The sequence below is a fragment of the Ursus americanus genome, chromosome 4 (assembly GCF_024610735.1).
Source record: "Ursus americanus isolate L20-20 chromosome 4, mUrsAme1.1.p, whole genome shotgun sequence".
NCBI classification, from domain to species: Eukaryota; Metazoa; Chordata; class Mammalia; order Carnivora; family Ursidae; genus Ursus; species Ursus americanus.
The window spans coordinates 45,232,451-45,248,363 of NC_142130.1; the positions used below are offsets into that span (position 1 = coordinate 45,232,451).

The 15,913-nt window shown below is 37.5% G+C and overlaps 1 protein-coding gene across 2 annotated transcripts in view; it reads right to left on the reverse strand.

Annotated features, from left to right (window-relative positions):
- NECTIN3 (nectin cell adhesion molecule 3) overlaps window positions 1-15,673 on the reverse strand; it is a 124,366-nt gene extending 108,693 nt beyond the window's left edge. Inside the window, exon 1 of one of the 2 annotated variants that reach the window (XM_045785237.2) lies at window positions 15,432-15,673. In XM_045785237.2, the coding sequence (XP_045641193.2) occupies window positions 15,432-15,591 (160 nt within the window). In that variant the 5' untranslated portion in view covers window positions 15,592-15,673. The remainder of the gene's footprint in view (window positions 1-15,431) is intronic. The other variant, XM_045785235.2, reaches the window with a different exon arrangement.
- Window positions 15,674-15,913: the final 240 nt, after the last annotated feature.

Below are 15,913 nucleotides of genomic sequence, written 5' to 3' on the forward strand. Positions count from 1 at the left end.
ATGAATAAATGAATAAAACAAAGAACATATGCACAAGTAGAAATTAAAATGTAACATATTTAAGCCCAAATATTTAAGTGATTAATTATAAATAACTAAATATGCCAAATAAAAGACAAAGATTAGCAGCTTTAATTTAAAAATTGAATGCTGCTTACAAGGGACACACCTTAAATTTAAAAGCATAGAGGGGTTGTAAGTAAAGGTTGGGGACAAGATAAAATGCAAACACTAACCAAAATAAACCTAATGTAGCTATACTAAGATCAGACAAATTAGACTTTAAGGAAAGAAGTATTGCGAGAGATAGTGGGCTATTTAATAATGATAAAAGGGTCAAGTGCCAAAAGATAGAATAATTCCAATTCCAATTGTACTTCATAATTCAGCCTCAAAGTATACATAGCAAAACTTGACAGAATCAAAAGAAGAAAAAAAAAGACAAATCCGCATCATGGAATATCATTTTAAGACACCTCACAGTAATTAACTGAAAAAGTAGGGGAAAAAATCAAAAGGGATAAAGATTGAACAATGCAACCAACTTGACCTAATTGATACATAACACACAGAGAAAACAATACTGAACTAGGGCAACGTACATTCTTTTCAAGTATACATGGAATTGTCAACATTGACCTAATGTGCCCAAAGACTGAAATCAGACACAAGTTCTTTGACGCTATGTAATTAAACTAAAAATAAAAAAACTAAGGTCACTAAAATATCTTCATACATTTAGTTAAGTAATAATTTTTCTTTTTTTTAAGGTTTTATTTATTTCAGAAAGAGAGAGAGAGCATGAGCGCTCACACAAGCGGGGGGGGGGGGGGCAGAGGGAGAGGGAGAAGCAGACTCCCCACTGAGCAGAAAACCCAATGTGGGGCTTAATCCCAGCACCCTGGGATCATGACCTGAGCTGAAGGCAGACGCTTAACCGACTGAGCCACCCAGGCACCCCCATATTTTACTCTTTATCAGCTAGTTTTTCTCAGTACCTAGAATAATTCTGGTAGACACAGTGCTCAATACTAACCATGAACATAAACTTATTACTATCTCCACATCATTGTATTTTATAAGTTCATGTTATGCCAACTCATGCTTTCAAATACTGACCCATTATTTTATTCATTCTTGGTTGATATCTTATTCCGTTTTTGCCCAAAATTCTATGAAGTCCCATATGACCGTACACTCATTTATTCTCAGAAAACATCACTTACATCACTTAAGATCCAAGCATTGCCATAACCTCCCTTAGACCTTGACATGTCGTCTCTGTATCTTCACCCATCATTTTGCCCCCTATCTAGGAGAAAAAAGAGCTGCTCATCATTTCTAAGGCTCCATCTGTATTGTTAATCTTTCTACTTACTTTCTGTTCCTGGACCTTACCATTATCAGGGTGCTTCTCCCACTGCCCCCCCACCCCCTATCCCCCATCCCACCAAAGACAGACAAATATCACCATAAAAAATTAAAAGATTTTAAGAGAAATTAAGGAAACAATCTCATTTATAATTGCTTCAAAAAGAATAAAATACCTAGGAATAAATTTAATCAAAGAGATGAAAGACCTGTACTCTGAAAACTATAATAAATTGATGAAAGTGAAGATCACACAAAAAACACATGAAAAGCTATACCATGCTCATAGAATGGAAAAAATTAGTATTGTTAAAATGCCCATAGTACCCAAGGAAATCTACAGACTCAATGCAATCTCTATTTTAAAAAAATAGTATTTTTCATAGAACGAGAACAAATAATCCTAACAGAACCATGAAAGATCTTAAATAGCCAAAACAATCTTAAGAACAAAGCTTGAGGTATCGCAATCTCAGACTTCAAATTAGACTACAAAGCTGTACTAATTTAAAAAGTATAGTACTGGCATAAAACAGACACAAAGATCAACAAAACAGAACAGAGAGCCCTGAAACAGACCCACATTTATATGGTCATTAATCTATGACAGAGGAGGCAAGAATATACAAGGGGGGGGTGAGTCTCCTCAGTAGAGGACGTTGGAAAAACAGAACACCTACATGTGAAAAAATAAAACTGGACCACTTTCTTATAGCATACATAAAAATAAAATGCATTAAAGACCTAAATGTGAGACCTGAAACAATACAACTCCTTAAAGAAGACAGAGGCAGTAATCTATTGGACACTGGCCTTAGCAACAGTATTCTACATATACCTCCTCAGATAAGGGAAACAAAAGCAAAAATAAACCTTATTAGGACAGCACCCAAATAAAAAACTTGCACAGCTAAGGAAACCATCAACAAAACAAAAAGATTACTTACTGCACGGGAGCAGGTATTTACAAATGATGTATCCTGACAGAGGTTAATATTCAAAATATGTAAAGAACTTACACAACTCAGGACCACAACAAATACATAATGCAATTAAAAATGGGCAGACAACCTGAACACACATTTTCCAAAGAAGATATAGAGGGCCAACAAACACATGAAAAGATGCTCAAAATCACTAATCACAGAAATGCAAATCAACACCACAATGAGATATATCGCCTCCCATCTGTCAAAATAGCTAGTATCAAAAGGCAAGATGTAACAAGTGTTGGAAAGGATGTGGAGAAAAGAGAACTATATAGTGCACTGTTGGTGGGACTGTAAACTGGTGAAACCTCTTGTGGAAAACAGTACAAGAGGTTCCTCAAAAAGTTAAAAATAGAAATACTATGATTCAGTTATTTCACTACTGGGTATTTATCCAAAGAAAACGACACTAATTTAAAAAGATATATGCACCTCTACGTTTACTGCAGTATATTTACTGGTTATGGAAGCAATCTGAGTGTCCATCAGTAGATGAATGGATAAAGAAGGTGTGGTATGTGTACACACACACACACACACACACACACTCTCACTCAACAATGGACTATTACTCAGCCATAAAGAAGAATGAGAGCTCGCCATTTGTGACAACATGGATGGACCTAGAGAGTATTACGCTAAGTAAAACAGTTAGACAAAGAAAGACAAGTACCATATGATTCTACTTATACACAGAATCTAAAAAACAAATATAGAACCAAATAGAATCACAAATACAGAGAACAAATGGGTGGTTGCCAGACATAAGGGGGTTGGAGGGAAGGGTGAGATAGGTGAAGGGGACAAGAAGTACAAACTTCCAGTTATAAAATAAGTCATGAGGATGATAAGTATAGCATAGAAAATAAAGAAGTCAATAATATTATAATAATATTGCACGGTAACAAATGGTAACTATATTTATTGTGGTAAGCATAGCCTAATGCATAGAATTGTCGAGTCATTATGTTGTATATCTGAAACTAAGAGAACACTGTATGTCAAGTATACATCAATTTTTTTAAAAAGCTTTTCTTCAACTTTTTGTAGTGACACCATTAGAAAGTACATCCCCCTGTGCTATGGTAAAAATATCCAGTTTCTAAGAACAGCAATGCCAGTCTAAGAGGCGAGGCTATAACATCCAGTGTCTCAAGAAGCAAAAAACAATGACCTTGACAGACTGCCCCTTGACATTATCTTGGCTGTAGTTCTGGATATGGTTCTAGATGCCCAGCCTCCATTGGGTCTTAATTTCCATACCTGAACCACCTGATATCCTTCAGAAAATTTCCTTTTAATGAAAGTTAAGTTTCTAATGTTTGTAATTCAGAACCTTGACTGATGTCTTAGTCACTCAGGCTGCCATAACAAAATACATAGACTAAGTAACTTAAACAGCAAACATTTCTCATAGTTCAGAGGATAGGAAGTCCAAGATCAGAGTGCTAGCATGGTTAGTTCTGGTGAGAACTCTCTTCCTGGCTTACAGATAGCTGACTTCTTACTGTATCCACAACACGATGTAGACAGGAAACTCTGATGTCTCTTCCTCGGCTTACAAGGAAATCTCATCATGGGGCTCTAACCTCAAGACCTCATCTAAATCTAATTACTTCCCAAAGAACCCTTCCTAATACCATCACACTGGGAGTTAGGGCTTCAACATATCAATTTTGGGATGACAAACATTCAGCCCATAACAACTGATACATTATTCTTCCCCTTTAAAGTACTCTTTCCCTTTTCCATCTTTCCCAAGAATAGGCCCTACCCTACTACTTCTTAACTATCCCCTCACTTGTTAATATTTTGAATTTGACTTCTAATCACTTTTACTAAATTACTGAGTCATCCGTGCACTCCTCCAAACTACTAAATGTATTGGTCTACTTATTAAGTTTTTTTTCCAGATTATCCACCCTCCCCCTTATGCAATTAAAATACCGCAATCTTAAAAAACGTTCCCCAGTCCCCTACCCACTTCCCTTTCCTCTCTTCTTCCTTCCCTTCTCCTTCCCTCTCTCCTCCCCTCTGCCTCCTCTCTCTCAAACAATTCATCTATTCCAAATACTTCAATCCCCATAATCCCCAATTCCACATACAACCCCCACCACCTCATAATAAATTTCCAACTACAGCTCTAAAATATATCCCTGAGGCAACACAATTTAAATATCTCCAAAAAAAAGTTATGGGACTAAAATTAATCAATCCTTTTACCATCCTTTTCTAGCCATTCAAAAGACAAGCATTAAGTATATATCCAACTCTTCCTTCCTCACCCACTATGATATCCAAACACCAGGTAATCTACTCAGATCCATCTCTCCATTCAAGCCTTTTGTCGAATTGCCATATGTCTCCACAACCTTGTCTTCCATGGACAATTACAAGGGTTTTCCCTTTTGTCTCTCATATCCCCAATGTATCTTATACATTGCTGTCAGAGCTATACAGTACCCTCAAATCACAGAAAGACTCAGTAGTTACTTGCCTTCAAAGGCTCCTCACTGCCTACCACACAAAGTCTACTCTCCTCACCATCAGCAAAGTATTTAAAATTCCATGACTTCCCTACTAAAAGCTCAGGCTTGAACCACACAGGAACATTCCTTTCACAGAGCTCTCAGTCCAGTTATTTTTTTTCAGTCTGAAATGCCCTTTTTCTTTGACTTTCCCCGCAAATGGAAATCTAAATTCTTCCTTCAAGGTTCAGCTACAAAATTAGGCCTTCTATTAAGTCTTCCTCCATTGCCCATAAAACTGCCCCTTCTTCTATAATCCCACAATACTTTTATATTTCTAATATAAGACAATTCATTTTCCCTTGCATTATTGTTAGTTATATTTACACAACACTTTATTGCAGTTTAATAAGGATTTCATTTAATTTTCACAGCAGCTCTGTAAATGAAGTACTTAGCCAACTTTATAGGGAATGAAACAGGCAGAGAGGCTAAGTAACTGGATTTAACACGCGTGCGCGTGCACACACACACACACACGTGTAATTCCAAATCTCCTAACAATTAAGTTTTACATTTATTAAGAAGAGTCCAAGGCCCCTTGCATACATAGTCCCTTCTATGTAATAGATGCTTTGTGTTTTAATATTCTTTTCCCTGTTTGAAATAACCCTGTTTTACTGGTCTGAACTTAATCCATTCTTGAAGAAAGAGCTCAAAAGTTTCATCACCTCTAATTAGTTTTCCTTGACTCTTCCAGGCCTTACTGATCTTTTATAAGGCTGTATCATATTCTTGCAATGTTCTTACAAATATATTTTTCATCTATATTTTAGCATGCAGTTAGTCTTACTAATGGGTTTATAAACTTGGCACCAAGCACCATGTCTTATTTCACTGAGGTATCCTCTAAATACCTAGCCATCGGTTGGTGCTGTATTATCTATTTCCTGATTGCTGCTCAATCGTCTCATTTATCCCCTGCTCTAATTTCTAAGTCCTTTATTTTTTGCATTCCAGGTATGGATCAACTGTTGTGACTAAACATTGTATTTTAACAGTAAATATTACTCAACCCACTTCCGAATTTTAAAGTTCACAGATCAAGTATTTTAATCATCTGATGGAAGAAAAATCTAGAGTGACTATTTTAGATGACTGTAGAGGGCAGCAAAGTAACAGTAGTATCCCCAAAGACAGCCATGTATTTTTCTTAGGCAAGTTCAGATTTGTTTTTGTATTTTAACAGATGTTGTTAGGATTAAAGCTTTTAGAAGATGAGACATTTTTGCATGCTCTATACAAATTTCACCAACTACTTATGTATTTAAACATCTTCACTATCAGTTATTAATATACCAAAACTGTGTCAATGTCCAGATCCTTTTATACACAATATGGAAAAAGAAGTTTGATGAACAATGCATGGCTTCAAAATAGCCACCATAATTGTTAATTCTTATGAATCTAAAAGTTGAAATGCTTTCTCATTAAAAAGTGTAAAAATAATCTATCTTAAATACAGAAAAGAATGTCAATAAACAATCTAATTTCTTGCTAAGAAGAGATGTCATCATTAATGTCATTAATTCTAGCCTTGATATGCCTTCTTTCTGTTATTCAAAATCAGTCAGGCAACCATGGGAGCTATACCAGCTTTAGAAGAAAAAAATAATAAATCTTGGACATTGCACTAGTGAACAACAGAAGGTAACAATTTGAAAGAGAATTAGGAGTTCCTACCATTATACTTTAATATTAAAGTTCATTCTGGTTTTAATATGAATTAGCCAAAGCTGTATCATAAAATAATCATGTTTATAATTACATTTATAATCATATATTTACAATGCTTATAAGAATGGTGAAACTACTATAAAAGTTGATACAACTGCATCACTTGCACATGCTACTCAAGGCTTTTCTTTGTGGTAATTTTTTGAATCTCTTTTAAATTTAACAAGCAGAAATCAGAGATTTAGAGCAGCTGCTACAGCCATTAACATATGCAGACTCATGGTTTATTGAAAAATGCTATGATGTTCTAGCCCTGTGCCCTTAATGAGAAGGATACGACTGTAGCTAAGTACCTTCTTCCACTTGAATCTCTTCAATAAAAAATAAATAAATAGAGAAGCTTTTTAAAAATTTTGCATTTAAAATAAAGGAACCAGAGTATCTCTAAGCAGATTTAAAAACTAGACAGTTTAATGGTGTGACTTAGTCAATATTAAATTGAACTTATAGCCATGAATGATTATCTCTAATCTAAATCAAATTAGAAGGGAATTTGGACTTCATAATGACAGGACACTTGTGAAATGAATCTTAATCTAGCCTGCAATAGCTATGACTAAATTAGAAATCATATTAAAAAATTTCAAAAACAAGGGCCTAAGATATTTTAGTAATGACAATAATGTCTATCATGGATAACACGTAGAAAGTGTTACTATATGAAAATGGTCTCACCACAGCTAAGCAATACTAACATTTCATTAATATTTTTGTTTTTCCTCTAAATTGAAGCCATTAGATGAGTCAAGAATACTCTTAATTTTATACAATGTTCTCAACGCTGAGTTGGAGTCCTCACTGTATGCACCTATTTTTATGACTGCCTCTTGGTTTTTTCATGTCCTTCCCAATAACAGCACCGACATATTTCCATTACAAAACAACTGGCCATCTTAAATTTACCCAATTTATTTCAAAAATTCAAACCCAGAGTGAGATGTATTATACATAAAGTGAGGTATGTCACACAGAAGCTGCTTAAACTACATTATGTCCTGGGATAAATAATACACAACTGATTTTGCAATACCAAAGGAAAAAAAATTGCATTGCATTCCTCCTAGGAAGTCAATTTTGCACACATCTCAGATTCAAAATGGATAAGACAATGGGGAATAAAGAGAACTAAAGACAGCAAAAGGAATTTTTAGAAAAAAGAAAAACCGATGAAGAACTACCTCATCAAGCAACATCTTTAAAACCTACCAACCTCTTCTAGTTTATTATACATATAATAATATATAATAGATTTGTATAAACATAAACTAAATATACACACACACACACACACACACACATATATATATATATTCAATCCCCCTATCTTGGAAGGTAGGAATAGGAGTGTCAAAATAGGAATAATATCAAATATACAAATCTCTTTAAGGATATATTTTCTAGTGTGTTTCGTAAAATGTAGTTTCTGCAACATAACAAGTATTACACAAAAAAAATGTTTAATTGATTTGTACAACAGGATATCTCATGGAAGAATTTCTTAAGACTATTAATAAACTAATGCACATAGTGACTTTACATAAGGGGGTTAGATGGTTAATTTTTCCCATTCCCAAGTCTATTTAACCATGGTACTTTCTCCCAGAAACATATCTTCTAAGACTTCAATTCCACAGAAACACCTTGGCAAACATTGCTCTAAACCTAAAAACATGGGAAAAAAAGTGAACAGAATGTGTAAGCTTTCCCTCTAATGACCACATGTCACATTATTAAACACAGAAGAGGGTAGGCATCCAGGGACTAAGGAATAAAAAATATCTAGGATCAGATAAGAAATAAAATCAAGTTCAGAAAAGCTTCATAGTTACTTAGTATAGCTATTATTCTATTTTATTATTTTATTTCGACATGAAAGATGAAATCATAAACTAAGTATTCTCTTGATGTCATTTACAGTATAGCAAATTTGGTCAGTTTCTTAAACAGGAAAAAAAGCAAATGTTAAAATCGATATAGTCTGAAAAATAATTTGTGTTTATTCTGTGATATGTGTTATGATATATACAATGAAGCCTGAGGCAAGATCTTTACTGCGAAGAGCACGTATCACAAAACAACTTTTAATTAAATACTACTTAATACATATAAAGACTACTTTACAAAGAATTTGCTCACTTTAGGCAAGAAGTGGTGAGAGAAAGCTTCACAGAGAAAATTAATCTTAAACCAGATACTTTAGAATTTGAGTAGGTAGGCAGGCAGAGTAATGTCATTTTAGGCCTTGTAAGTAAGGACCAAAGAAGGGCACAATCTACTTCAGAGACATGTACAGTTTAAACCTGCACTGACCAATATGGTAGCCTCCAGCCACAACTGACTACCAAACACATGAAATACAGCTAGTTTAAATAATGATTGGTAGTGTAAAATACACACCAAATTTCAAAGACTTACTAGGAAAGAAAATGTAAAAGATCTCAATTTTTTAATATCAAATTGCACGATGAAGTGATATTTTGGTTATGCTGTGTTAAATAAAATGTATTATTAAGGTTAATTTCACCTGTTTCTTTTATTATTTTTAATGTGGTATCAGCATAACCTAAAATTATGTATATGGCTCACATTATATTTCTGATGGGCAGTGCTGGATTAGATTAAATTTGATTCTGCTGTTAAACTCTTGAAATAAAAGAAATCCGAGTGCTTACTACATGCCAAGCACTTCTGATACATTAGTGAACAAAATAGTGGAATATATTCTTTCAGAAAAAGAGGGACCACATCGGGTCAAATCATAAATTAAAATGTTGTAATAAATAGCACTCATCGAGGAAAGAATGAATCATCTGAAGATGTCTCTCAAAATAAAATGCCCCAATCCCCAGTCTCCTTATCCACCCCTCCTGCAAAACTTGTCAATCTAGGTAAGAACTCAGTGGGCCTAGAAGGCTGTTTGAAAAAGATTTCCTAGTAACTAATATGAATGCACCTGCACACCCCATTTTTGCTGACCCTGGCCAGCTGAGAACAGTGATTTATAGTCCCCCCCACCTTTAATTTATTTCTTCTGAACAACCCTAGGCTGAGAGCCTAAAAAGCCTCCACCTAGTGCAAAGCCAACCTATTTAAAATAAGAACAACTTTGATTCTTTTTAACCATTAAAGTTAAAGAAAATCAAAGTTTTTTAAACTTTCTTCTCCTATCTATAGAGCCACATGTATAATTTACTATCTTACACCTACAAAATAATCATCTGAGGTGCTGAAAAGCATACCGCCAATTCTGAGCCACTTAATCCAGTTATGAGCTGGCATATTTTTACACATGCCTCAAATTCCAGTTTATGCATATCTACTCACAATGCAACAGGTAGTTTTCTCCTACTCATCTTAATTAGCAGATGACTGTTGGGGAATTGCAAGAAAAACAATCTCCCTGGATGCTGTATTAAAAAGAATATGTAAAATTCAGATTAAGCCTGAAATACAATACCCTTTCTAAAACAACTACAGCACCTGCAAAATGGCTGTACCTAAACTCATAAGGGGCAGCTCTCACTAAAATTTTAAATTAATGACTTATCATATAATAAGTGAGTCATTTAGGAAAAAACTTAAAGCTCACCCTTGATAAAGATTCACAACAAATTTTATTTAAATCAATGATTAACTATGTCAGATCCTATTATAAATATATAAATCTTAAGTTTTATAAAATTCAGGAAAGGATACAGATTCAAGACTTCAAAGAATTTTAGATAAAAATACAAAAGGTAATGAAAAGTATGACATTTATGGTACTTAGATTTTTGGACCTGAATGCCTGGCACAAAAAATCATCTTTAGTAGTCATTCCATTATTAACTTAAGGATTATCTGATTTTATCCTACATTTATGTATTAATAGCCATTATTAATTAAATCTCACATCTTTCACAAACTAGTTTGTCTTTATTATGAATTGTTATGAGTACCTTAACAGATTATAGAATATGCTATAGAAGTACGCTATTTACTCTCTAATTTTAAAGGGGCAAGTTACAAAACGTCAAAATACTCTATTTTTTAACAAGGGTATCTCATCCAGCTTTTCAATAATTTTCAAATAGCAGACAATAAACCATAAGTTTTACTTCTTAACTACACCGATGCAAAATGTACATCTGATGCAAAATGTACAACCTTCTGAATCATTAAATATATATAAATATACAGAAGCACAGGTGAAATAAGTAAGATAAGATGGTAAATACACACATGCATACACAAATATATAATTGCCCAGCTTTTTCCAATTCCTATTTCTGATGCTGTAGCTAAATGCAAGAATGGAAGATTTGGGTCTTCTTGCTTGCTTCTAAATTTGGTTCACTTTCCCATTATATCTGTTTAGGATGCAGAAAGATTTATACAGGCAGTATGTAATATAGGCCCCAATCTGATACTATCAGTAACTTGATAAAGCGGGCTTAATTGTGACACTTTTCTCCAACCCTACATTTTCAATATAAACACTAACATTCCAAGCAACCTTACAGAACTACCAAATCTTAAAATGCATTCTACATCATCAAGGAAGATTCAACTTGGTTCCATTCAATTACACAAGTTAGTTAATTTCGCTGTATCCTAATATTCTGAAAATTGGTCTTCTGAATGTTTATCTGAAGTAAATTTAACAAATATTTGAGGAACGCTAACCGCATTTCTCAAAATAAAGATGTAAAGTGCAAATACGGAAGTCAATTACCTTGAAAACCCAATTATTCAAGACATCAGGGTAGAATTTAAGAATGATAAATACCAGACAGGTTAGTTTATAAGGTGCAATCTAATAAATGCTAACATTTGAATGTTTACTATATTCCATACACCCTAAGTGTTTTATTTTATTCTTTGCTTTACATTCTCTCAACAATTCTATAGGCAAGGTGATAACATCTTTTTTTTTAAGATGAAAAACCTTACGTTTACTGAGGTTAAATAGCTTGCCAAGGATTCAAAAAGCTAGTACGTGGCAGCCTTTTTTCAGAATCAAACTGCCTATTTAGTATCTAAACCATAAAGAGCAGAGAGAGAGAGAAAGCAAACTTGTACCACCTACCACAATGCCTCATCTCAATAAGATGTGACTCAACTGATTTTATTTTTTTTAAGATTTATTTATTTATTTGAAAGGCAAGGGCAGAGGGAGAGGGAGGGAAAAAGACTCCGCCAGAGGAGGAGCCCGATGGGGCTTGATCCTAGGACCCTGAGATCATGACCTGAGCTGAAATCAAGAGTGGGATGCTCAACCAACTGAGCCACCCAAGTGCTCCTCAACTGATTTTTTTTTAAGTATTTTTTTTCTCAGTTCACATTCATATATCTCTACCTAATGGGTTAGGTACCCCCCTTCTGGACAACCCCACAGTGCGTCATGCAGATCTCTATCATAAACACTGCACTGTCCTATGAGGAACTATTTCCTTCATGTCTATCATCACAATGCTGTAAGCTCCTTGAAGACAGGACACTGCCTTACTCACGTTTTATGTAGCCAAGTGCTTAACAAGTGCCAGGAATACAGAAAGTACTATAATTGCTGTTAAAGTTTCAATATAATATTAGATCTTCTTTTTTTTTTTTTAATATTTTATTTATTTATTTGACAGAGAGAGAGAGAATGAACAAGCAGGGAGAGCAGCAGGCAGAGGGAGAGGGAAAAGCAGGCCCCCGGCAGAGCAGGGAGCGGGATGCGGGGCTCATCCCAGAAAGCTGGGATCATGGCCTGAACCGAAGGCAGACACTCAACCATCTGAGCCACCCAGGCACCCCTAGATCTTCTTTTTTATCACCTTCTAACACCCATCTTCAGATAACATCTTGATAAAAATGGAAAGTCATAGATCCTAGATTCAAATAAGAATTGACAAAGGTCAAGAACTCTTTCCCTTCTCCTTCACCGATACCATATCCCTGCTAGTATCCTCTAACTTTCAAGAAAAATGGTGGAAGGAAAGTGAGATAAATCTAATCACCTATGAATTGAGTACTGCCATCATAAAGAAATATGGCTGAAACTAATGTAATATTGTGTGTTAACTCTACTTCAATTAAAAGAAGAAATATGGAATTCCCGAATAATGAGCTTTAAATAAACGAGATTTATGAAGTTAACATGGTATTGTAAATCTAGTCCCCCTGACCTTTATACCTAGGAATTTCTTAGGCTTAAAAAACAAAAAGCAAAAAACCTGAGTTTGTAAACATTTTAAAAGTTCAGTTCTTCAAATAAGACAGTGTATACCCTCAAAACAACATAGATGTAATTTATTACAGCTTTCAGAATATCAAGTCTACCAGTTGCAAGGGTTGTTTTTTTTTAAAGCAAACGAACATGTTATAAAAATTACCTTGCACTAATAGATGATATTGCAGATATTAAGCATAGTTAAGGTCATGCTAAACGTACATAAGCAGCATTATCAAAAAATAGCAACAAAAAGAAAAAAATATCCGTACATGGTGAACAAGTAAAGCATTCTGATTAACAAGTCAGATAATCATCTCTTTAAAGCCTAAAAATCTTTTCAACTCTAAAACTGACTACTCAAACAAGAGTACACACAAAATCTTGTCAGTAGTACTATGAATGTCAAATCAACTAACAGGTTACATGAAGAAAATTCTTCGTCCATATTTATTAAACATCCGTAAGTCAGGACAACTGTGCCCTACTCAAAGACTGTCTAAAATAGAGGTTGATGGAAAAAAACTTGTCATAAGGGTTCACAAATTAGGGTGTTATTAACACTATAAGCCAGAAAAGGAAGCTCTTTAAAAGAACAGTGCACACAGTAACACAGTGCTAGCGCCTGTCTCCACAACTACAAGCAGAAGTGACTCTAAAAACTTGAACTCATACCTGCTCTAAATCATGGTCCATTTGCCTACATTACTTCAATTTTTAGAACCTAAAATAAAAATATCAAGCCCCTCCAATAGGACATTACTAAAGAGATTTAAAAAAACAAAAACAACTCTTCTTCTTCCACATGAAAGCCAATGCAGTCCTTCAAAAGTAATCAACACTTCACTTGAACAAGCACTATGAAATTATTACTCAAATTCTATATCCTTGATTATCTGCACATATTACCTAGTTTCAGTGTTCTATAAGGCTTTGCCCACCCAGATAAGCCTTTATTAGAGATACAAATAATTATTCACTTGGTCCATAACACAATCTAAATCAGGCTAGTGAACTGTTAACACCCTTCCAACTTTTCTCCCACCCAATAGTAATCCACAATCCTCCCTAATGGAAAAGAACAGTACATAAATTCAACCTAGAATCTTGCATCAATTTTAAGAGGTAACAGCATTAAAAACTGTGTTGTGGAACCAAACAGCTGGGGAGTGGAGCTACAGAAACAATGTAGATTAGATAACAAGCCATTTATCAGACTACACTCTGTAAATCAGAAACTTTCATAACAATGCTTGAAACGTGATGGTGAACTGGTAGAGGAAATTCTCAGCCTATAAGGGGCACTCAATCTCTTGAAAACTCTGTCTCCCTCATAACCAACTACCCTGACACACCTCCCGGAACAGGACGCTCTTTCTTCTAAATCACACCATCCCAGCTATCTGCACACATCTCTCCTTTTAATAAATACCGATAAGACTTCTGGTTTCATTTACGATTTCATTAAACACAGATCCAACAGCAGCCTTATGTACCAATAAAAATGCCTTGGGTAAACCAATCTTTACGCAAGCGTTAAGTTTTTGCTTCTCCACCTTCCTCACCAAGTAAGAGTCTTAGAAATGAATAACTTCTTGCAGTATTTCAGTACTGCCAAAAGACAGAGCTAATCCCCAAAGACTGGTGACCTTACTTTCCCAAATCACCGCCTTCCATTAATGATCACTTACGTCCATCTCTCTTGCATGAGATCAAAATTTTTTTACACGATCCTTAACAAGTGGACTTGTAGTCTCCGATACCTAAGAACAGAATTTACAAAGAGACTAACTCTCAAATGTGACAGGACAACTGTAACATAAAATGAGGGAAGAGAGAGACGGGGAAGAGGCGTGGGGTTTGTTCTGATCAGAACGCCGTAGCACAGTGGATGCAGTCGGGTACTGAACACATAAATCGAAGTCCCGAGGACAAACAGGGTTCGCTAAAATAAACACGGAGAGTGTGAGAGACGTCCCACAAACTGGAAGGCAGCGACCGGCTCAATGCAACGCGATCCAGAGGCTGCCAGGGCAGAACCCGGCCGGACGACCTTAGAAAACTGACTGTAGAGGATGCCGCAGGGTGGGCTGAGATGGTGCCTTCTCCAGGGTGGAAGGCGATGAGGGGTTGGGAGCCAAAGGTTTCATCCCGTCGGGCTCTGGTCCCTAAAGGTATCCGGGCTCAGAGCTCAAGTTTCACAGGGAAAAAACGGAGGCAGCAAACGTGCAGCCCGGCACCTTCGCCCCAGCCCAGAAGTCCGCGCTCTCGGCTTCCTCCGCGGAAGAGCGAGGAGGTAACGGTCCCCGGAGCAAACACTGAGGAGCTCCCCGCGCACCCAGCACTCAGCGTAGGGCAACGGCGCGGCGAGCGGGGGAGGGGAGGGGAGCGGGCGGCCGGCGCTGCACTCGCCGGCCCCGGCCCTTCCCCGGCCTCGCCCCGGGCGCGGTGAAAAGTTTCCAGCCAAAGTCCGCAGCACCCGCTCGCGCAGCCAACCGCCGAGCACAACTGCCTCGCCGCCCCGGAGAACGGCCCGCGCCGGCCGGCCGAGGCGCCGGGACCCTCGGTCGCGCCTCCCTCAGCCCGCGCCGGCCGCCGAGGTTCACCTACCACAGAGCCGGGAGAAGAGCAGCAGCGGGAAGAGCAGCAGCAGTAGCGGTGGTGGCGTCGGGGGCGGCAGCAGGAGTCCGGCCCCGGGGAGAGAAGCGGAGGAAAGTTGTGCTTTGCCACCTCCGGGACACAGCGGGGCCGGCCCCGGGGTCCGCGCCATCCCCCACCCTCCCCCCGGCCCGCTCGCTCAGCCGCCCCCCCGACTCCCCCGGCCCCGGCGCTTTAGGGTCTGGGCGGCGGCAGCAGCGGCCGCAGCGCGACGGCGGCGGCAGAAGGTCCGGCGCGCGGGTCCCCAACTCCCAGTTCTTGAGCCGTCGCCGCCGGCTGACACCCAGCCGAGCGCTCACGGCTGCCTCGACACCGCCGTCGCCGACGCCACTGCCGAGGCTGAGGCGGGAGCCGCCCGCCGCCGCCGCCGCCGCCACTCCCCTCCCCCAGGCACCCGCCCGCCTCGAACTCCTGGGAACTCGGAACGCACCACC